At 45.8% G+C, this 24,236-nt stretch overlaps 1 protein-coding gene across 1 annotated transcript in view; it reads right to left on the reverse strand.

The window, feature by feature from the left end:
- Positions 1–12,554: 12,554 nt before the first annotated feature.
- LOC140427108 (NEDD4 family-interacting protein 1) overlaps positions 12,555–24,236 on the reverse strand; it is an 85,559-nt gene continuing 73,877 nt past the window's right edge. The window contains exons 6-8 of the mRNA XM_072512626.1: positions 20,689–20,755; positions 14,096–14,207; positions 12,555–13,203 (exon numbers count right to left, since the gene is read on the reverse strand). Of these exons, the coding sequence (XP_072368727.1) occupies positions 14,104–14,207; positions 20,689–20,755 (171 nt within the window). The 3' untranslated portion in view covers positions 12,555–13,203; positions 14,096–14,103. The remainder of the gene's footprint in view (positions 13,204–14,095; positions 14,208–20,688; positions 20,756–24,236) is intronic.

The raw sequence follows: 24,236 nt of genomic DNA on the forward strand, positions 1-24,236 counted from the left end.
TGTTTTTGAACATGTTCTCAGACTTCTGTATCTCCTGTCCGATAGAAGAGGTTGGAAGAGAGAATACCCTGGGTGGGAGGGTTTTCATTATGCTGCCCGCTTTGCCAAGGCAGTGGGAGGTGTAGACAGTCAATGGATGGGAGGCGTGATGAACTGGCTGTGTTCACGACTCTACGTAGTTTCTTACTGTCTTGGGCCGAGCAGTTGCCAACCCAGACTGTGATGCAGCCAGATAGGATGCTATCTATGGTGCATCTGTAAAAATTGGTAAGAGTCAATGTGGACATATCAAATTTTGTTAGTTCAAGACTGATAAGATTTTTGTTAAACTATTGGTATTTGGTGGGTTTCTTAAGTTCGGTCGCAGATCAGCTAGGATCTCACAATAGTCGAACAAGCTCAAGGGACTAAATAGCCCCTTCGTGTTCCTACATTCCTAAACTCAGGTATGCAGAGGGCCAGGATTGGAGTACAGGGATTGGAGGGTTGCAGGGCGAGAAGAGGTTACAGATCGGAGGGGGTGAGACCGTGGAGGGAGTTGACAACGAGGATAAGAAAAATCCAGACATTGCCAGACATGTAGGTCAATGAGTTTAGCCAGTTTAGATCAGCTTGCTGTACAACGTAGTTTAAACCAGGTCTCATTTACTGTCAAACTCAAGATTGACCAGGGGAGTATTCAATATAAAAATGATTGGACACGAGAACCAGTATCTTCTGCTAAATACTACAAAGCCTGTGGAAGCAGATGTTCTTTCACTAAAACAATTTTCTGAATCCGGTGCCCAGGGATAAGCTTGTGTGCACTGCTCCACCCAGCTTTATCGTCAATGTATTCAAGCTCTGGCCTGTTGCTGACATTACAGTTCAAAGTGGTGCACAGGAACACCCTGGAAATCGCTCCCTCATCCCCGCCCCCCCAACTCAACTTCACAAGTCTCTTCTCACTTTGCTATCCAGGGGAAATAGTCTCATCTATAGTCTCATCCACAATTTATTTTCTAACTCTGGTAACTTGGGTGTTGAGCTCCAGAGGGTTGCATATACTTTAAATAAACTATTTTTGCTTTCCACAGAAACGGCCCTTACTTAACAAGTGCATTTTGTGCCTTTCATCACTCAATCTCCAAGCAAAAGCTTTCTCTGCAGCAGTAAAAGCTGTTTACATGGTGTTGATAACATAGGTCTCTCCCCCACCATCTAGATAAGCACAAATTGCTTTTTTAACTCCTGGGCTACAGAATAAAACATGAAACCATTGCTGCACAGAGACATAACCAGAGAACAAAAACCTCCATTTACACAACCAAGTTTATACAGGAATGAAAGCAGCATTGAGACTATTCCAATACATAGCTGGTTTTGTAATGCAGGCGCGCATACATGAGAATAAAAACTTTACTTCAACTCTTTCGTCTTGACACTACTCTTACAAAGTCATTTACATTAGTCAATGCTGGTAACCCAAAAGCAGGATTTTTTAAAAAGGTCCCTTACGTTCTATCACGCCAGGAGAGAATTATAGGTTCTTTTCCATACTTCAGCACTTTATGCTTCAGCAGCTCCACCATTACAAGCAGGAGAGGAAAATATTGAAAGCTACTCAAATTCCTTGTGCTCTAGCCAAAAAGAGTTGTTGCCACTCTGAAGATGGTGTGCTGCTGCCATAATTCTGGTACCTTTAGTGACCACTCTCTCCGGGAGCCAAGACAGCAAGTGTTGATATGCTGCTTAACTGGACATTACAGAGATGCCCAATTCTGCCGGCACCAGGCATTCACACAGCTGTACATGCCAGCAGGGGTTACTGAATTACTTGCAGGACTGGGAACCGTGGCAGACTTCGTTCTCCCAAGGCCAGGGTCCATGAAACCAATTTGCCACTTTCATCACCTCCCACGCAGAGATCAGCTAACAGCACAAAGGAAGCATCAACGGTGATAACGCAGGTACAGCCCGAACCACTGGGGTTAAGAGTTCCAATGTGACTTGAGGTTTTCTGAAGCACCTAATGTTAAAATTCTCAAGTTATCATTTTAAAATAATAATCTGGTACGCCGAATCTTACTCCAGTAACAATGGACTTCCTCCCACATCAGACAACCCTTGCTTTTGTGTAAATGGGGTTAAACAGATTTGATGCTGTTCTTCATTAAATAAGTAATTCTTTATGCTGAAATGGGAGGTGAATCCCTTTTGGGTGGGATCCTAGAATCAGGTCATCTGTTTTAGCACGTGTTGCTGTATCACGAAAAGCATTTGCATTGTCTCCACTCAAGTAATTCGTATCAGTGTTTGTTTAAATTCCACTGCTTTACTGTTAAAAGTAGACAAATAAAACCACATCCTCTACAACAATTACAACTTGAAGGGGTTTAGCAGACATTGTATCAACAAAAGTTATCATTTTGAGTACGGGGCAGGCAGAAGGTTGCAACCATTTAAACCCCGAGGAGTTTCGAATAAGCAACATACATTTTGCAGTGGGTGGTTTGCCTCCAAGGGGTATCACCTGCTTGTTTTTTTTTGTGTGGTCCAGTAATTCTGCTACCTTTACAGTCTCGGTGACAGACAACAGTGAAACTATATCCACAAGCCATTGTCCAAATCAGTTAGGTGTCCAAGAGAGGACCCTACAGCAGATCACTGATCTACACAACTAGTGACTCTATTCAATTGGCATTATTAAACATAGCCTTCATGACAAGATACACCAATAAACAATGCAAACAGAATAAATGAAGGGTAATGTGACAATCCAGTTTCTCGGTTTAGTTTCAAAAGAAATCCTGAACCCCAGAGAGGTTTGGCACAGCTACACATTTTTGACCACCTTCATGCTCAAAAACATTTCCTCAGTTGAGCAAAGATGCAGGGGTTGACCTGAAAATGATAATGCCTCAGATACAATAAATTCAATTTTGCCCACTGCCCAGATTATAGGGTTATTTACTCTTTCATGGGATGTGGGCTCCTCTGGAAAGGCAAGCCCATCCCTAATTGCCCGTGAACTGAGTGACTTGCTAGGCCATTTCCAAGGACAGGCTGCGTTGGGGCTGGAGTCACATGTAGGCCACACCAGGTAAGGATGGCAGAATTCCTTCCCTAAAGGACATGAGTGAGCCAGATGGGTTTTTACAACAATTGTTACATTTCATGGTCACCATTACAGAGACTAGATTTATATTCCAGATTTTTAATGTTTGTAATTAAATTCCACCAGCTATCCAGTGGCATTGCCACTAGGCCACAATCTTCCCCTTGAGAGCTCATCCTTTGTTTTCCCACCTCACGTGTTGATTCAGCTTACACTAGCCCCTCTCCAGTGCTTTGCCCAAGTACCTCATTCTTCTTGCCTAATCCTAGATGCAAACGCTGGCAAACTATCTGACTCCTTACCTTGCAGGTCAGCTGGGAGCGGGAGAGAGAGAGAGCCGGGACATTGAAAACAGCGCGGGAGATTTAAAAAGCGCGGGAGCTGCAAGTCAGAGCGGAGAGTTTAAAAGTTTGCGGCCTGGGAGAGGTGAGTACTGTTTAAAAACCTCCTAACCTTGCAGGTCAGCTGGGAGCGGGAGAGAGAGAGAGCCGGGACATTGAAAACAGCGCGGGAGATTTAAAAAGCGCGGGAGCTGCGAGTCAGAGCGGAGAGTTTAAAAGTTCGCGGCCTGGGAGAGGTAAGTACTGTTTAACAACCTCCTTACCTTGCAGGTCAGCTGTTAGTTTCGGGAGTTCAGTTCCGGGAGCAGGCCTATTGGCTGACTGTAAATCAGGAAGGATACAAAAGGTGTGGCTGAAGTGCCTATAGAAACAGAGTGCTGGAAGCAAACAGAGTGTATCTGAGTTTGGGTAAGGCTGAGTTCGGGTAAGAGGTGAGTGAGGGCTGTGTTTTTTGGAGTTTGGTGTTTGGGGTTGAGTTTCCACAAAAAAAAATCCAATTAATTCTGTAAATTATTTAACTAGTTAAGGGAATTTGGTGCTCATTTTATGGAGGTGCAGAGAAGCAGACCTGTGAGGGAGTCTCGGGAGCAATTACATCACAGCCAGCAGGTAAGTGATTGGCTTGTGAGTGGTAAGTGATTTGTCTCTCTTTGACTTTCTCTTAGTTGTGTAGTGTCGTTCAAATTTAACTTCAGGTTTAAGTCATGGCAGGAGAGCTCAGACCCGTGTCATGCTCCTCTTGTGAGATGTGGCAAGTCAGGGACCCTTCTGGTGTCCCTGACTCCTTCATCTGCAAGAAGTGTGTCCAACTGCAGCTCCTGTTAGACCGCTTGACGGCTCTGGAGCTGCGGATGGATTCACTTTGGAGCATCCGCGATGCTGAGGAAGTTGTGGATAGCACATTCAGTGAGTTGGTCACACCGCAGATTAAAATTACTGAGGCAGATAGGGAATGGGTGACCAACAGACAGAGGAAGAGCAGGGATCCCCTGCGGTCATCTCCCTCCAAAACAGATTTACCGTTTTGGAAACTGTTGGGGGAGATGGCTCACCAGGGGAAGGTGGCAGCAGCCAGGTTCATGGCACTGTGGCTGGCTCTGCTGCACAGAAGGGCGGGAAAAAGAGTGGCAGAGCTATAGTGATAGGGGATTCAATTGTAAGGGGAATAGACAGGCGTTTCTGCGGACGCAAACGAGAATCCAGGTTGGTATGTTGCCTCCCTGGTGCAAGGGTCAAGGATGTCTCGGAGCGGCTGCAGAGCATTCTGGAGGGAGAGGGTGAACAGCCAGCTGTCGTGGTGCATATAGGCACCAACAATATAGGTAAAAAACGGGATGAGGTCCTACAAGCTGAATTTAGAGAGTTAGGAGTTAAACTAAAAAGTAGGACCTCAAAGGTAGTAATCTCAGGATTGCTACCAGTGCCACGTGATAGTCAGAGTAGGAATGACAGGATTGCTAGGATGAATACGTGGCTTGAGAGATGGTGCAAGAGGGAGGGTTTCAAATTCCTGGGACATTGGGACCGGTTCTGGGGGAGGTGGGACCTGTACAAATCGGACGGTCTGCATCTGGGTGGGACTGGAACCAATGTTCTCGGGGGTGTGTTTGCTAGTGCAGTTGGGGAGGGTTTAAACTAATGTGGCAGGGGGATGGGAACCGATGTAGGAAGTCAGTGGGGACGGAAACAAAAGGCAGGAAGGGAGAGTGTGTAAAGCATGACCAGAGGAAGCAGGGCAGAGAGCAAGGAAAGTCTACATTAAACTGCATTTATTTCAATGCAAGGGGCCTGACGGGCAAAGCGGATGAACTCAGGGCATGGATGGGCACATGGGACTGGGATATTATAGCTATGACTGAAACATGGCTAAGGGAGGGGCAGGACTGGCAGCTCAATGTTCCGGGGTACAGATGCTATAGAAAGGATAGAACAGGAGGTAAGAGAGGAGGGGGAGTGGCGTTTTTGATTAGGGAGAACATCACGGCAGTACTTAGAGGGGATATATCCGAGGGTTCGCCCACTGAGTCTATATGGGTGGAACTGAAAAATAAGAAGGGAGAGATCACCTTGATAGGACTCTACTACAGGCCCCCAAATAGTCAGCGGGAAATTGAGGAGCAAATATGTAAGGAGATGACAGATAGCTGCAAGAATAATAGGGTGGTAATAGTAGGGGACTTTAACTTTCCCAACATTGACTGGGACAGCCATAGCATTAGGGGCTTGGATGGAGGGATATTTGTTGAGTGTATACAGGAGGAATTTCTCATTCAGTATGTGGATGGACCGACTAGAGAGGGGGCAAAACTTGACCTCGTCTTGGGAAATAAGGAAGGGCAAGTGACAGAAGTGTTAGTGAGGGAACACTTTGGGACAAGTGACCATAACTCCATTAGTTTTAAGATAGCTATGGAGAATGATAGGTCTGGCCCAAGAGTTAAAATTCTTAATTGGGGCAAGGCCAATTTTGATGGTATCTGACAGGAACTTTCAGAGGTAGATTGGGGGAGACTGTTGGCAGGCAAAGGGACGGCTGGTAAATGGGAGGCTTTTAAAAATGTGTTAACCAGGGTTCAGGGTAAGCACATTCCCTTTAGAGTGAAGGGCAAGGCTGGTAGAAGTAGGGAACCCTGGATGACTCGAGATATTGAGACTCTGGTCAAAAAGAAGAAGGAGGCATATGACGTACATAAACAACTGGGGTCAAGTGGATCCCTTGAAGAGTATAGAGATTGTCGAAATAGAGTTGAGGGAAATCAGGAGGGCAAAAAGGGGACATGAAATTGCTTTGGCAAATAATGCAAAGGAGAATCCAAAGAACTTCTACAAATACATAAAGGGAAAACGAGTAACTAGGGACAGAGTAGGGCCTCTTAAGGATCAACAAGGACATCTATGTGCAGAGCCACAAGAGTTGGGTGAGATCCTGAATGAATATTTCTCATCGGTATTCACGGTGGAGAAAGGCATGGATGTTCGGAAACTAAGGGAAATAAATAATGATGTCTTGAGAAGTGTGCATATTACAGAGGAGGTGGTGCTGGAAGTCTTAAAGCGCATCAAGGTAGATAAATCCCCGGGACCTGATGAAATGTATCCCAGGATGTTGTGGGAGGCTAGGGAGGAAATTGCGGGTCCCCTAACAGAGAAATTTGAATCATCGGCAGCCACAGGTGAGGTGCCTGAAGATTGGAGAGTGGCGAATGTTGTGCCCTTGTTTAAGAAGGGCAGCAGGGAAAAGCCTGGGAACTACAGACTGGTGAGCCTAACGTCTGTAGTAGGTAAGTTGCTAGAAGGTATTCTGAGAGACAGGATCTACAAGCATTTAGAGAGGCAAGGACTGATTCGGGGCAGTCAGCATGGCTTTGTGCGTGGAAAATCATGTCTCACAAATTTGATTGAGTTTTTTTGAGGGGGTGACCAAGAAGGTAGATGAGGGCAGTGCAGTAGACGTTGTCTACATGGACTTTAGCAAAGCTTTTGACAAGGTACCGCATGGTAGGTTGTTGCAGAAGGTTAAAGCTCACGGGATCCAGGGTGAGGTTGCCAATTGGATTCAAAATTGGCTGGACGACAGAAGACAGAGGGTGGTTGTAGAGGGTTGTTTTTCAAACTGGAGGCCTGTGACCAGTGGTGTGCCTCAGGAATCGGTGCTGGGTCCACTGTTATTTGTGATTTATATTAATGATTTGGATGAGAATTTAGGAGGCATGGTTAGTAAGTTTGCAGATGACACCAAGATTGGTGGCACAGTGGATAGTGAAGAAGGTTATCTAGGATTGCAACGGGATCTTGATCAATTAGGCCAGTGGGCCGACGAATGGCAGATGGAGTTTAATTTAGATAAATGTGAGGTGATGCATTTTGCCAGATCGAATCAGGCCAGGACCTACTCAGTTAATGGTATGGCGTTGGGGAGAGTTATAGAACAAAGAGATCTAGGAGTACAGGTTCATAGCTCCTTGAAGGTGGAGTCGCAGGTGGACAGGGTGGTGAAGAAGGCATTCGGCATGCGTGGTTTCATTGGTCAGAACATTGAATACAGGAGTTGGGACGTCTTGTTGAAGTTGTACAAGACATTGGTACGGCCACACTTGGAATACTGTGTGCAGTTCTGGTCACCCTATTATAGAAAGGATATTATTGAACTAGAAAGAGTGCAGAAAAGATTTACTAGGATGTTGCCGGGACTTGATGGTTCGAGTTATAAGGAGAGGCTGGATAGACTGGGACTTTTTTCCCTGGAGCGTAGGAGGCTTAGGGGTGATCTTATAGAGGTCTATAAAATAATGAGGGGCATAGATAAGGTAGATAGTCAACATATTTTCCCAAAGGTAGGGGAGTCTAAAACTAGAGGGCATAGGTTTAAGGTGAGAGGGGAGAGATTCAGAAGGGTCCAGAGGGGCAATTTCTTCACTCAGAGGGTAGTGAGTGTCTGGAATGTGCTGCCAGAGGTAGTAATAGAGGCGGGTACAATTGTGTCTTTTAAAAAGCATTTAGATAGTTACATGGGTAAGATGGGTATAGAGGGTTATGGGCCAAGTGCGGGCAACTGGGACTAGCTTAATGGTAAAAACTGGGCGGCATGGACTGGTTGGGCCGAAGGGCCTGTTTCCATGCTGTAAACTTCTATGATTCATCACTGCCAAGATCGATCTTCACCAGAGGCCCACACACATGAACTTTTCAACTACATAGCACGGGATTCTAATCCGGAGTGGGATCTGCTGACTGCTTTTGTCCTGGTTTGGGACACAGTGACCATTTGTAGTACCCACTGCTGACTCATCTCACACACTATAGAGCAAACTGTATCCCTCCGGTCTGCGAATCAACCATACCAGTCAGTGAAATGTGCTGGGATTTGCCAAGGACAGCATCTATGCAGTTCCGTTAAAATCAGGCAGCAACGACTTCCAGTGGTGGCTATGAAGAAGTCGCACATTTGGTGGCTCCCGCTCTGGTCGGACCTTTGGATCTTTCCCCCCGATTTTCTACCAGACTTGAATTGTAAAACTGATGACAAAGGCAATTGTGCACTGAATTCCCACATCGGTGCATGGAGAGAAGGACTAGAAGCGCTTGTAAAGGCAGAAACAGAAAGACAGAAGGCTTGGACTGAAGCTGCAGCAGCAGACAGCATGGCGGAGGACCGGACCTCTGGTTTGTCGACCCAGTGGTCAACGGAGCAGCTGATGCAAGTTATTCAGGAAGGCTTCGCTAAGCAGAAACGGGACTGCTTGGACCCGATAAAAGAGTTGATTGAGCGGCTGCAGCTTAGATTGGACGCCCAAGATCGGGCGATCCAGAAGGTAGAGAAGGCGCTGGCTGAGCAGGAGGAACATCAAACTGCGGTGGAGTTGGAGGTGGGGACGCTGAAAGACCAGCAGAAGAAGCTCCTGGAGAAGGTGAAGGACCTAGAGAATAGTCCCGCTGGCAGAACTTGAGAATCGTTGGGATCCCAGAGGGTTCCGAAGGAGCGGACGCTGGGGCACACATCACAGACATGTTTGTGAAGCTGCTGGGGGATGGGGCATTCTCCCGACCCTTGGAGGTGGACAGAGCTCACAGAGCACTCGCGAGGAAGCCGTGAACGGGAGACCCCCCCGAGGGCAGAGGTGGTGAGATTCCACAGGTACTTGGATAAGGAGCGCATTCTACAGTGGCCAAGCAGACACGGAGCTGTAAGTGGGACAACAGTATTCTGTGGGTTTACCAAGACCTGAGTGTGGAGGTGGCCAGGAGAAGAGCAGGCTTTAACCAGATTAGGTCGATCCTTATTAAGAAAAAGGTGAAGTTCGGACTGTTGTATCCAGCCCGTCTCTGGGTCACGCACGAGGAACAGCACTTTTATTTCGAGTCGCCTGAGGACACGCTGGAATTCGCGAAAAGGAAAGGAGTGGTGGTGGACTGAGAACTTTTGAAATATGCTGCCATGTTCTTGTTTTGTTTTCTTTTGTTTTGTTCTTTTAAAAAAAAAATGATTCTCGTTTTTCATTTTGTGGAAGCTGTTGGTAATGCCTTTTGCATTGATTTGGGACCAGCGGTAGAGCGGAGAGAGTTACAGTTATCATTTGCACTGTTGGGGGATGGAGGTGTGTAGATCTTGGTGTTTTTCTGTCGGGCAATTGTGTGGGGATTGTTTGATGTTGGAGCATGCTTGCATGAACGGGGGGGGGGGGGGAAGAACGGGGGACGATAGGTAGACCATCCAGCACCAGGGATGGGGACCACCAAGCTAGCTGGGCGGGCTAGCTCACAGAAGCAGTGGGGGGGGGGGGGGGGGGGGGAGTGCATATGTTTGGTTTATTTAAGGGTTTGGGTTACAGAGTGTTGTTACTGGGGGGGGGGGGGGGTAAATGTTCCAGGGCCGGATGGGTACCCAGTGGAGTTTTATAAAATGTTCTCTGGGATATTGGGGACGGTGTTGGTGAGGATGTTCAATGAGGCAAGGGAAAGAGGAGTGTTGCCCCCGACGATATCACAGGCTATGATTTCGCTGATTCTGAAGCGGGACAAGAACCAAGAGCTGTGTGGGTCCTACAGGCCGATATCCCTGTTGAATGTGGATGCTAAATTGCTGGCCAAAATTTTGTCCTCCAGGATTGAGGATTGTGTTCCGGACGTTATTGGGGAGGACCAGAGGCAGTTGGAGGCCACCAACTGTCTACCCTTGTTAAGGGTAGGCAGTTGGTGGCCATTGTAAGAAGGTTGTTAAACGTGATCATGATGCCCCCGGAAGGTAGGGAGGTGGAGGTAGTGATCGCAATGGATGCAGAAAAGGCTTTTGATCGGGTAGAATGGGATTATCTGTGGGAGGTACTGGGACAGTTCGGATTTGGGCGGGGCTTTGTTGACTGGGTGAGGTTGCTGTATCAGGCTCCTGTGGCAAGTGTACGGATGAATAGGACAACATCGGACTATTTTAGACTGCACCGGGGGACGAGACAGGGATGCCCCCTCCCCCCACTGTTGTTCGCGCTAGCTAGAGAGCCGTTGGCAATTGCTCGGAGAGCCTCAAGGGGCTGGTCTGGGGGGGTGGTGGAGCACAGAGTCTTGCTCTATGCAGACGACCTGCTTCTGTATATATATATATATATATATATATATATATATATAATATATATATATATATATATATATATATATAATATATATATATATATATATATATATATATCGGACACAAGAGGGGATGGAAGAAATCATGAGGATTCTAGGGGAATTTGGCCGGTTTTCAGGGTATAAGTTAAATATGGGGAAAAGTGAGATGTTTGCGGTTCAGGCGAGGTGACAGGACAGGCGATTGGGGGAGCTGCCGTTTAGATTAGCAGGGAGAAGCTTTTGGTACCTCGGCATTCAAGTGGCACAGGAATGGGACCGGCTGCATAAATTAAATCAGGCGCCACTAGTAGACCAAATGAAGGACGATTTTCGGAGGTGGGACGCGCTTCCGTTGTCACTGGCTGGGAGGGTGCAGACGGTGAAGATGACGGTCCTCCCGAGATTCCTGTTTGTATTTCAGTGTCTCCCTATCTGTATTTCACGGTCCTTTTTTAAACGGGTCAACAAAGTGATCACTGACTTTGTTTGGGCGGGCAAGACATCGCTAGTAAGGAAGGTAATGCTTGAGTGGAGTCGGGGAGGGGGCGGGCAGGCGCTGCCAAATTTTAGTAACTATTACCGGGCAGCGAATATAGCCATGATCGGGAAGTGTGTGGTGGGGGAGGGGTCGGCATGGGAGCATATGGAGGCGGCTTCATGCAAGGGCACCAGTCAGGGGGCAATGGTAACTGCGCCTCTGCCGTTCCCACCGGCACGGTACTCCACCAGCCCCGTGATGGTGGGGGCCCTGAGAGTCTGGGGGCAATGAAGGAGACATGTGGGAGCAGAGGGATCATCGGTCTGGTCCCCAATCTGTAATAATCACCAGTTTGCCCCGGGAAGTATGGATGGGGGGTTCCGGATATGGCGGAGAGCAGGGATTGAGAGGATGGGGGATTCGTTTATAGAGGGGAGCTTTCCTAGTATGAGGGCGCTGGAGGAGAAGTTTGGGTTGGCGAGGGGAAACACATTCAGGTATCCGCAGGTGCGGGACATCCTACATAAACAGGTGTCATCCTTCCCGCTCCTACTGCTAAGGGGGATTCAGGACAGGGTAGTTTCCAGAGGGTGGGTAGGAGAAGGGAGCGTCTCTGACAGTTACAAGGAACTTATGGGGTCAGAGGAAACACAGACCGAGGAGCTGAAGCGCAAGTGGGAGGAGGAGCTGGGAGGAGAGATAGAGGATGGTCTATGGGCGGACGCATAGAGTAAAGTCAACGCGTCCGCAACATGTGCCAGGCTCAGCCTGATACAATTCAAGGTCGTTCATCCAGCTCACATGACAGTGGCCCAGATGAGCAGATTCTTTGGGGTGGAAGACAGGTGTGCAAGATGTGCAGGAGGACCAGCGAACCATGTCCACATGTTCTGGACATGTCCGAAGCTTAGGGGATTCTGGCAGGTGTTTGCAGATATCATGTCCATGGTGTTAAAAACAAGGGTGGCACTGAGTCCAGAGGTGGCGATTTTCGGGGTGTCGGAAGACCTGGGAACGTTCTGAGGCAGACGTTCTAGCCTTTGCTTCCCTGGTAGCCCGGAGACGGATACTATTAGCTTGGAGGGACTCAAAGCCCCCGAAGTCGGAGACCTGGCTGTCGGACATGGCTAGCTTTCTCGGTTTGGAGAAAGTCAAATTTGCCTCGATAGGGTCACTGTTAGGGTTTGCCCGGAGGTGGCAACAGTTCGTAGTCTTCTTCGCCGAAAATTAATCGTCAGCAGAAGGGGGGGGGGGGGTTAGTTTAGCTTAGAGTAGGGGGTTAATAAAGGTGGGACCTGTAAGGAAGGGAGATGCCTTTTGCACTATGTTTATAGTTTCATGTATATTGTTTATTTTGTTGTTGTCACAATACCAAAAATACCTCAATAAAATGTTTTTTAAAAAAAAAATCAGGCAGCAACATGAAAATGCATCTCTGGAGCGAGGAGAAAGAAATAACATTGCTCAAAATATGGAAGGATAGAAACCAGTGGAGGTGTTTGCGGTTTTCACTGAACAGGCACTGCTCCTGAAGGCTGTTATAGAATTCACATTTATTAGATGTTCTGAACTATTTACAGTCATATACTTTAGAACATAATAAAACCAGAAGGTACAGTCCAATAACACTTGGCAGAAAGCACAAAAAGTGCATTAGTCTGTTCTTAAAATGTAGAAGAGTGGTTCTGCAAATGATAATACATCATCTCACCACTTTACAGAGATCCTAAGCTCCAAGGAGTACAATTATTTTAAACATATATCATGACCAGCATCATTTCTACACTATTTTGTCTTCTTAAAATCCATTGATGGTAAAGCCCAAAGGAAAAAAAGTAAAGCAATTGTGCCCTCTATTGGCTATAAGAGCAAAATGCATGCTAGGTAATGACTACAAATGAATAAGGCGTTGTTAGTACATCACAGACCAGTCAGTTTTGCGGTAGCACTTCAACAGTAGCCACTAAAACAATAGAATGATTACAAGTTCTCAGCATTCACTATTAAAATTGTACATCTAAAAACAGATACGAAACACTGTCCTCATTTTTCTTTTAAATGCAGTAATTCATCCATCCCCCCTTTTATGTCCCAGCTGTACGGTCCACTTCCTGCAGGTGTCAGTTGCTAGTGAACGAGTTGTTCAATCTACGGATGCAGGAAATTACTCTCCAGGAAACCATCTGTAGTGGGGAAGAGAAAAAGGACATTATAAACTATAATGAGACCCATTCTATTTTCAGGCAGAACAGGAAAAAAAAACGGCAAGAGGATTACAGTACCACCATCAGACCTGGAAGTATCCAATGCTATACAAATACAAGACAGTGAATAATGCAATACTCTGAAAAGATAGATCCTGTATTACATTCCCTTCCGATCATGTGATACTGGAACCTTTCATCTTTCAAAACCTGGCATTATTCTTCCTCCCCTCGTTTTGACTTCAATCACAAACAGCACAATAGTGCTGCTAAAACGAGAAAATCAACACCTCCTGTTTATGGCTGCCTATTCTCACATCCAAAGCACATTTTCTTCTGCTGTAAAGATGAACTTGTTGCGCGGACAATGCTGCAAATTTCAAACCAAATTTGGACACAGCACTCTTCCACCCCTCCCTGCAGGAACTAAAAGATTGCAGAGCAAATGAGCTAAAGAAAAATCTCTTTCCTGTTTCAACTTTGAAAATGCAAATATATTTGTAAAAGGTATGTATAAAACCAAATTGTTTTACGATTAGGTTTGAGCCGAGGAATTTTATGGGATTGACTGGACAGCTTGGTATCTACTGTGAACCTCAGTACAGCTGAGGACATAACAAACCTCCTATATTGAGCTGCATTTAAAAAGAAACAAATCTTTCAACACCAACGTAATTCTGTGCCGCATAAAGATTAACCAGGTTACATACTAACAAGCTAATTTACTGGCTGTTTTTCCTCATCGTCTCTCCAGGTTTAAAAAGTGGCATGTGCATTTGAATAGAGTGGACAAAGTTTCCTGAAACCTTGTCGTCCGAAAAGCAACTATTAGCAATGCAAGGATGTGAGTAAATTTAAATCAGTAACAGACCTTTATTCTCAGTAGATGAAAAGGACCCTAGTCCTTGGCAGAGAGCCGAAAGTATCTGGCATTTTCCGAACCTTTGCATAATTAATGAATCCTCGGAGGAAAAGCAGAAATCCTGCAAGATAATTAGCAAAAATATTTCACAAATTATTCTTGAATGGAAATAATGATGCAGTTGTATAATGGTTCACCAGAATATATTGAACTGTTCACTCCCTCAATACTGTATAATTCAGCTGATATCTGTCCAGTTGGTATGATGAATAACACAATCTGATATAATACAAAGCACTTCAGAGGGATTTTTAAATTAAAATACAAGGCCTAGCTCATACCAACATAAAACCACTACGGTCACAATTTCCTTCAATCAACAATGGGTCTTACAAATCCTAGAACCCTACTTTATGGAAATAAGGGGCGCGATTCTCTGATCGCGGGACAGAGTGTCCGCGCCGTCGTGAACGCCGTCGCGTTTCACGACGGCGTGAAATGGGCGCGAGCACTAGTGATTCTGTTTCCCACAGGGGGCCAGCACGGCGCTGGAGCGGTTCACGCCGCTCCAACCTCACTTCCTAGCGTGCACTGGGGGCGGTGCCAACCCGCGCATGCGTGGTGGCTTTACGGAATGCGCCGGCCCCGATGCAACATTGCGTGGGGATTCTGGGGCCAGACGCGCAACAACGTAGGCCCGGGGGGTGGGGAAGAGAAGAGGCCGGCCCGCCGATCAGTGGGCCCCGATCGGGGGCCAGACCACATCGGAGGCCCCCCCCCAGGGACGGAGACCCCCTCTCCCCCTCACAGGCTGCCCCCCGACCCTTCGCGCAGAATTTCCGCTGGCAGCGACCAGGTGTGGACGGCGCCAGCGGGACTCTGCTTTTACCACGCGGCTGCTCAGCCCATCCGGGCCGGAAAATCATCGGCCCCGGCCTCGTACAGCGGCCTGCGACTGGCGCACCTCCAAACGCGCCGGCTCTCCGCACCTCGGAGAATTGCGCGTCGGCGTCAGGGCGGCGTGCCGCGATTGCGGTGATTTTCCGGCCCGGGGCTGGGAGAATTGCGCCTAAGATTCCCAAACTGCTGCAGCAAGAGAAATGCAAAATTAGTTCTATAATATGTTGAGATTCAAGCACTGAATCAGAGGACATGACAAGTTCGCTTATTCTACTGGATGCAGTTTGGTTCCTCCGTAGCAACAACTTAATAAGCAACAGCCAACATAGATTTATCGACTGGAAATGTATGGTACAGAGGTCAGCTATTCAGCTCTCTGTGCCATCCAATAAGTGTTATCCAGTCTAATACCGCCTTTCAGCTCTTGGTCTGCTGACTTGGAGATTACAGCACTTCAAAGTGCATATTCAAGAATTCCTCCACCATCCTCTGGGTGAAACAATTTCTCAACTCCTCTTTAATCTTACCTGCAATCATTTGTAATCTACACCCTTTCATTATTGACCTCTCTGTTAGGGAAAATAGTCCTTTCTAGCATCCCAAGTAGAACCCTTAATTTTATAAACCTCAATGAATCTTCTCATCACCCAACTCTATTGCAAAGAAAATAATCTCAGCCAATCCAATCTTCTTTGCAATCAAAATGATCTATTCCTTGTAAAATCTTAAATCTCTTCTGCACCCTCTCTAGTGCAATCACATCCTCCCTATAATGCAGCAGCCAGCACTGTACACAGCATAAGCTGTGGCCTAACTCAGCCTTTGATATAGTTCCAGTATTGCTTCCCTGCTCTTATATTCTATGACTTAGCTAATAAGGGAAAGTTGCCCAAATTCTTTTTCATCACCTTATCTACCTTTCCAGCCATCTTTAGAGCTGAGCTCATGCACACCAAAGTTCCTATGCGCTACTCAGTATTCTACCAATTACTGTGAATTGTGAAGTTATTTACTTGTGCAGATTTCACTTTAGTCTATTGTATAGGCTGCTCACAATGCTGTCTCTGCTACGTTGGGGAGAGCAAATGTAGATTGGGTTACCACTTCACGGAATGCTTCCATTCAGTCCACAAGCATGACCTCAATCTTCCGGCCACTTGTCATTTCAATTCATCACCTCGCTCTACTGTTCATATTTTTGTCCTCTTTCTGCAGCAATGTTCCAGTGAAGCGCAGTGCAAGCTTCAGGAACAGCACTTTATCTTCCAAATAGGCCTTCCGGAGTCAACATTGAGTTCAACAACTTGCGATGATGAACTCTGCCTGCCATTTTATATTTTCTTCCCTTAGTGCCAGTGTTGTTAGCAGACCTTTATTCTGCTATTAACTCTGGACCAATGCTTTTTGCCTTTACTCCTGTCATTACCATCACCTTTGGTTCCATCACATCTTGTCACTTAATCTCCCCTGCCCCTCTAACACACCCCTGACTTTCCCTTTTGCTCTATCGAACTCTCCTCCCTTTATCAACAGCATAAAATCCATCACATTTTTACCATGCTTCATTTCCAAAGAGTCATATTGGACTCAAAACGTTAACTGGTACTCTCTCCCATCTACCTACAGATGCTGCCAGACCTGCTGAGACTTTCCAGCACTGTTTTTTGTGTACACCAGTGCCTTGTTTGCCCTCTTGAAATGCATTACCGCACTCTTCTCCAGATTGAATCCCATTGAATTCCAGGGAAACATGAATATTGTGAATGGTCATTGGTCAGCTTTAATAAGATTTCCAACATCCTTTTTGCTAGAGTTTGAGATATGCAAAATTAGTGCTATTTGTTGGAAGAGCAATATTGCTGACATGAAATTTTAATGCAGGTCAGTGACCCAGTATGGATGTCAAACTGTTACATACAGCATCAAATGGTGCTTCATCATGTTATTATGGAGCATATATGAACAAAATTACAGTCCGTGCTCGCTCAAAATGCACAAAAGCTGAAGAATATTAAAAACTAAAATCACAAGGACTACATGCAACAAATTTATTTTTGTCTCTTGCAAATTTTCTTCTTTAATCAATGTGGCACATTCTCTGGACAATTGCTGCTCTCTGGGAGCTTGTCTCAACAGTGAATGTGAGTGAGCTATTCAGCTGCCAGAGGAAGCAGGCAACAGGTAGTGGTGGGGTGGGGGTAATCACAGTTGCGCTCATTTCCATTCTGATGCAAACATCCATGGATACAGGCTTCCAACAGGGGCTGTTGGATAATAATTAGGAGCAAGGCTTTTGACCAAATCTCTTTCCTCACCACCACAATCACTGACCCCACCAGCACATTGTCCCTCAATTCCCAAATAGGTAACCCAAGGACAACTATTACATCTAAGCCCCAGGACATCACTGCAGGAGCTCATCAGGGTACTGTCATAGGCCAAACTACCGTGAGCTGCTTCAACTATGACCCAGACTCAACCTCATTGGGACCTCCGTCGTTCCAGTGAGAACAAACCGAATTTATTCAACCGCTCCTCATAGCTAATGCCCTCCATACCAGGCAACATTCTGGGTGCAGAAGAGATTTACCAGAATGTTGCCTGGTATGGAGGGCATTAGCTATGAGGAGCGGTTGAATAAACTCGGTTTGTTCTCACTGGAACGACGGAGGTTGAGGGGCGACCTGATAGAGGTCTACAAAATTGTGAGGGGCATAGACAGAGTGGATAGTCAGAGGCTTTTCCCCAGGGTAGAGGGGTCAACTACTAGGGGGCATAGGTTTAAGGTGAGAGGGGCAAGGTTTAGAGTAGATGTACGAGGCAAGTTTTTTTTACACAGAGGGTAGTGGGTGCCTGGAACTCGCTACCGGAGGTGGTGGTGGAAGCAGGGACGATAGTGACATTTAAGAGGCATCTTGACAAATACATGAATAGGATGGGAATAGAGGGATACGGATCCAGGAAGTGTAGAAGATTGTCGTTTAGTCGGGCAGCATGGTCAGAATGGGCTTGGAGGGCCGAAGGGCCTGTTCCTGTGCTGTACATTTCTTTGTTCTTGTTCTTAGATCAGAGTTGGTGATGTTTGCTGATGATTGCAGTATTCATTGCAGTATCCATTCATGGTTCCTCAGATACTAAAGTACTCATGCCACATGCTTCATCAATGACCTGAACAACATTCAGGATTTGGCAAGTAGCCAAGCAAAGACCATCTCCAATAAGAGACCGAATCTAACCGTCTCCCTTGACGTTCAACAATATTACCATCACTGAATCCTCTACCAGCTATACCCTGGAGATTACTATTGACTAGAAACATAACTGGATCAGCCATATAAATATAGCCTGTCTGCAGCCATAGGAGCAGGTCTCATGCTGGGAATTCAACAGCAAGTAAACTATTTCCTCAGTCCCCAAAGGCTGTCCACCACCTCTATAGCACAATTCAGGAGTATGATGGAATATTCTCCTGAAGTGCCTGGATGGACACAGTTCACCAACACTCAGGAAGCTTGATGCCATCCAAGACAAAGCAGCTCTCTTGATTGATACACCGACTCAGAGTGGCAGCAGTGTATACCATCAAGATTCGGCAATGTGCCAAGCCTCCTTCCAACAAGAAAGTTTCGTCCCCACAATCTATGCCAGCTGGAAGCTGGACAAAAGGACAGCAAATAAATTAGATCATCATCTGCAAACTCCCCACCAAACCACACCATCCTGACTTAGAACGACATCACCATTCTTTGGAATTCCCATCCCACCAGCACTGTGGAAGTATTTACACCACATGGACTGCAGCAGTTCAAGAAGGAAGCTCACCACAACCTTCTCGAGGGAAATTAGAGATGGGCAACGAATGTTGGCCTTGCCAGCAATGTTCACATTCCCATGAATGAATAATGTAAGGGGAAAAAAAATTATTCAGTGAGACCAGCAATTGAAACTAGAACCTTTCCGATCTGTCTGGAGCAAATATGCATCATTGGGTTATTGGACCAAACTATAATTTTTAAACCAGGTTTCTGCCAGTATAGAAGGGCAGGGGAGTGGACCTGACTAAATTGTTCTTGCAGAGGGCCAGCACGAACACGGCAGGCCTTTCTTCTGTGCTGTAATAATTCTAAACTTTGGGGGCCGAGTTCACAGAAACAGCATTTTCCTGGAGTATTTCTTTGATATACGAGGCAATTAAAAAAAAGTAAACAAAACTATCATTTAAAAAATGTGAATATAGATTTACAGCTTTGCATTCTTATTCTACAAGACCATTTAGTCACTTTTACGGTGGCTTATTTCAGCTGGTGAGTTGTTCAAAACTGCTCTCTGAAAGAGTTATTTAAAGGTGAAGAGATAATGATATGAATTAAAACATCACAGGCTCAAATGTTTCATTTTTTTCCTACTATTACAAAATGAACCTAATAAACAGGTCTGTTCTGGGAATAAGAAACCGTTTCACTTCAAGCGGCATGCAATACTACGATTCGCAGGATCGACAGTTATTTTGTAGATGCAATCAACCTCCAACATATTGTAAATATTAAAATACAGATCTTATTGAGGATGATCAGAAAATACTGGGAGGACAAGAGTGCTGACATAAAATTTTAATGCAAGCCAGTGTCCAGCTCAGCACTGGTGTCAAACTGCTGCACTCAGCTTCTCACATTCCCCTTTAATCAAGTCACTTTGGGAACAGCTAAATGGCTCAATATATTTTTGGAACATGTATAATAGCTTTTAAAATATATTAAAAACCGAACTATCACAGCTTGGAGGAATCAAAATTGTGTACTTCCATGGAGCTCTCCATATCCTACTCTGCAATTATCCATAGTGAGGCAGCTGCATGAACACACAGAACTAAAAAATATGGTGACAATGCACTCAAAGCTGTGGTTAATTTTCTTCATACTGGATGAAAAGCTTTACCTTTGCAAGATGCTGTGCTTTGTGGCCTCGGGTAGAGCAGTCTTGGTGTGGCTAGGGCATACCACCCGGATTAATGTAAACTACATAAACATTCAACAGATTATGCTGCCCGAAATGTTACACTCGCCCTACCCACCCCTCATGAATTTGTGAAGCTTATTTTTCCTCATTTTATAGGCACCATTCACTTCCCCGAATGCTATGCAGAACTCTCTTGTCAAGACAGCAGCATCTCTCTCTCCACCCACCCATCAGTGAAAAAAACTAAAATTGTTACTTTCTCTGCACTCCTTCAACATTATATGCACCCAGGTCGATAGCATATTTCCACTTTCACTCCATCGTCGATAACACAGCCTTCAGCTACTACATCCATGCATTATGAAATTAATTTCCAAAATGCCTCTTTTTTGCTAATCTTCTTTTAAAAGCCCCAAGATTCTCTCTCAATACCTCGGCCATATCCTCGAAACACCTTTTCTTCTTTCTCCTTCTTTGACACCTTATAAAGCTTGAAATGGATGTGCAAGTGAGAACTGTGCATTTCAGAAGCACACATGAACTGCACTGGAATTTCCTCCCCAAATGAAGAACTGCCTGGGTCACCAAATGGAAATTCACATATCCTTAATCTGGTATCGGAGAAATATCAAGTTAAAAACTAATGCCGTCATCAGCTCACCAGAGTCCTGCAACTCTATTTAAAAAGAATGATTACAAATATGTTTCTAAAGATGAATTCATAAAGATGAAAACTAGACACTTACCCAGGACCAGGAAAACCCACCAGAGCCAGTACTGACCATCAAAATAACCAGGAAAATAAGTGGAGAACTGAAAGACAGAAGTTTTTTTTTGAAAATAAAAGTCTACAAATATAAGAGAACTTTAGATACTGAATGACAGTAGTGACATTTTGCATCAGCAATCAAAATATAAATTCATGTGTGCTCAGGTAGCAATATTTTTTTCACGAAGGAGGAAGCAATTCCCACTTAGCTATCTCTCTATAGAAACCCATAATCCTCCCATAACGCAAAGAAAATTCAATATCAATATGCAAATCTACTGCTGAATTGTTTCCTTCACCACAAAGTAACTGCAGTTCAAAAGTACTTCATTGGCTGTGAAGTGCTTTGAGATGTCCAGAGGTCTGGAAAAGTGCTAAGTCTTTCTTTTTTACTATGCAACTGGATTTTCCCTCATATTTCAAAGAATAAAAAGGACATTTAAGCCCCTGGACTGAGTAAAAATGATTTTGAAAGTCATGAAAGCATATGAACCAGAGTGGTACAGGGTGAAACAGAATTTAAATAAGCATTGAGACTATTGTTGGTAAAGAGACGGTCTGTACTCGGTGCTGCCTGCAGCAGTGCACAGTTTTAAAAGATCAATACCTTTGCTGCTGTCATAGTTCCAGGATTTGCAGAGTTTACTTATTTAACAACAGTGCATAGATCTCAACTTGGCTTATATGGAATTGGAGCTCTACTCAAGGACTCCACTAGTAATATTTGGATAGCATCGAAGCATAGTGTGTGCTAGAGATTGAAGATTGCGCACACTCTAAAGGCCACATGAATTCTTTAAAAAATTTTTTTTAAAGAGTACCCAATCGTTTTTTCCAATTAAGGGGCAATTTAGCGTGGCCAATCCACCCACCCTGCACATCTTTGGGTTGTGGGGACGAAACCCACGCAAACACAGGGAGAATGTGCAAACTCCACACGGACAGTGACCCAGAGCTGGGATCGAACCTGGGACCGCAGTGCCATGAGGCCGCAGTGCTAACCCACTGCGCCACCGTGCTGCCCGGCCACATGATTTCTGAAGTAACAAAACCTCTGGTTCGCAGGGCACAAGGTCTGCCAATGGGAAGAATGATGAATCCACCTCAGGAAGAGCTTATTTAAACACCTCCAAATTACATCTCACTGACAACAGCAAGTTCAGAGAATCTCCTGTCATGCAAAGTTATAAAAATTATTTATTTAAATACTTTTGGGACTATGTAAAAGCTTTGATCTCTCCTTCTGGCTACAAAATGCCAGTTTATGAAAATTTATGTTCCTTGGCAACAGTTAATTTTTCATTCTTCTTCTTTGATCACTCGCTTGTGTATGATTGTCCACCTAAGAAACTCCATGTCACTGGTAATGGGTTCTGTGGGTTCTCACGTGGTGATGAGCCTGATCCAAGAGCCACATCGCCGACCGCATATTCGACAGGTGTTTCTGAGAGGTGGGTTTGATCCTTGGACTCTATCGTTGGTATTCCTTTCCTAGGCTCCTTTTCTGGCTCTCCTCTTGCCATGGGGTGTTCTCGAAGAATTGTTTCCGTTAAATCAGGACGTATGTGATCTTCAAAGTATGTGTCTTCTGAGAAAGGGTCTCCAAGGCATTGACATCTATGTTGCATTTCTTGAGGTCAGCCTTTAGGGTATCTTTGAACTGTTTCCGGTGTCCTCCTCTTGATCAGGAGCCTTCTTTGAGCTGGGCGATGAAAATTTGCACTGGCAATCGAGACTCTGGCATCCTAAGCACGTGACTGGCCCAGCAGTGTTGGTTATGAATAATAATAGTCGCGATACTAGTGGGAACTCTTGGCTCCTTCAAGGACACTGATGTTAGTACGCCTATCCTCCCAGCTGCTGCAGAGAATCCATCTCAATGTGGATGGCAGCTCTCCAGGGCCTTGGCGTCGGTACGTAGTCCAGGCTTCTGAGCTATATAGGAGAGTTGGGAGGACGACGGCCTTGTATAAAAGGATCTTGGTTTCAGCACGGATGTTGCGGTCGAAGGCCCTCATTTCTTTGGTAACTGTAGGCGACGCTCGCAGATTGGATACAATGATAGCTCTCTGTGGTTTTTTTTTTTTTTTTTTTTTTTTTTTTTTTATAAATGTTTTATTGAAAATTTTTTCCCAAACAACAATTTTTCCCCTCTTACAAAGCAAACGCAACAATAACAATACAGAAATTTTAAACAATACACAAGTAACAAAACCCCTTTATCTTTGACCTAAACTAAACCCCCCCTCCCCCCCCCCCCCCCCCCTCCCCCTGGGTTGCTGCTGCTGGTCATCTGTCTTCCTCTAACGTTCCCCTAGGTAGTCGAGAAATGGCTGCCACCGCCTGGTGAACCCTTGAGCCGATCCTCTCAGGGCAAACTTTATCTGCTCCAGTTTAATGAACCCCGCCATATCATTTACCCAGGCCTCCAGTCCGGGGGGTTTCGCCTCCTTCCACATGAGTAGGATCCTGCGCCGGGCTACTAGGGACGCAAAGGCCACAACGTCGGCCTCTTTCGCCTCCTGCACTCCCGACTCTTCCGCAACTCCAAATAGAGCTAACCCCCAGCCTGGTTTGACCCGGGCCTTCACCACCCGCGAAATCACTCCCGTCACTCCCTTCCAATACCCTTCCAGTGCCAGGCATGCCCAAAACATATGTGCGTGGTTTGCCGGGCTCCCGCCACACTTCCCACATTTGTCCTCCACTCCAAAGAACCTGCTCAATCTTGCCCCTGTTATGTGTGCTCTATGTAGCACCTTAAATTGAATCAGGCTAAGCCTGGCGCATGAGGAAGAGGAATTTACCCTGCTTAGGGCATCAGCCCACATACCCTCCTCTATCTCCTCCCCTAGTTCTTCTTCCCACTTTCCTTTTAGTTCGCCCACCGAATCCTCCCCCTCTTCCCTCATCTCTCGGTAAATCTCTGACACCTTGCCCTCTCCGACCCACACCCCTGAAAGCACCCTGTCCTGTATCCCCTGTGTCGGGAGCAATGGAAATTCCCTCACCTGTTGTCTGGTAAATGCCCTCACCTGCATATATCTCAAGAAATTTCCCCGGGGCAACTTATACTTTTCCTCCAATGCTCCCAAGCTCGCAAAAGTCCCATCTATAAATAAATCTCCCACCCTCCTAATTCCCAACTGGAACCAGCTCTGAAATCCTCCATCCATTCTTCCTGGGGCGAACCTATGGTTGTTCCTGATTGGGGACCCCACCAGGGCTCCCCGCACCCCTCTCTGTCGCCTCCACTGTCCCCAGATATTCAATGTTGCCGCCACCACCGGGTTCGTGGTAAACTTTTTAGGTGAGATCGGTAGCGGCGCCGTCACCAGCGCCTCTAAACTCGTCCCTTTACAGGACTTTCTCTCCAGTCTTTCCCACGCCGCTCCCTCACCCTCCATCATCCATTTACGTATCATTGCCACATTGGCGGCCCAATAGTAATCGCCCAAGTTCGGTAGTGCCAATCCTCCTCTGTCCCTACTACGCTGAAGGAACCCCCTCCTTACTCTCGGAACT

The sequence above is a fragment of the Scyliorhinus torazame genome, chromosome 7 (assembly GCF_047496885.1).
Source record: "Scyliorhinus torazame isolate Kashiwa2021f chromosome 7, sScyTor2.1, whole genome shotgun sequence".
Classification (NCBI taxonomy): domain Eukaryota; kingdom Metazoa; phylum Chordata; class Chondrichthyes; order Carcharhiniformes; family Scyliorhinidae; genus Scyliorhinus; species Scyliorhinus torazame.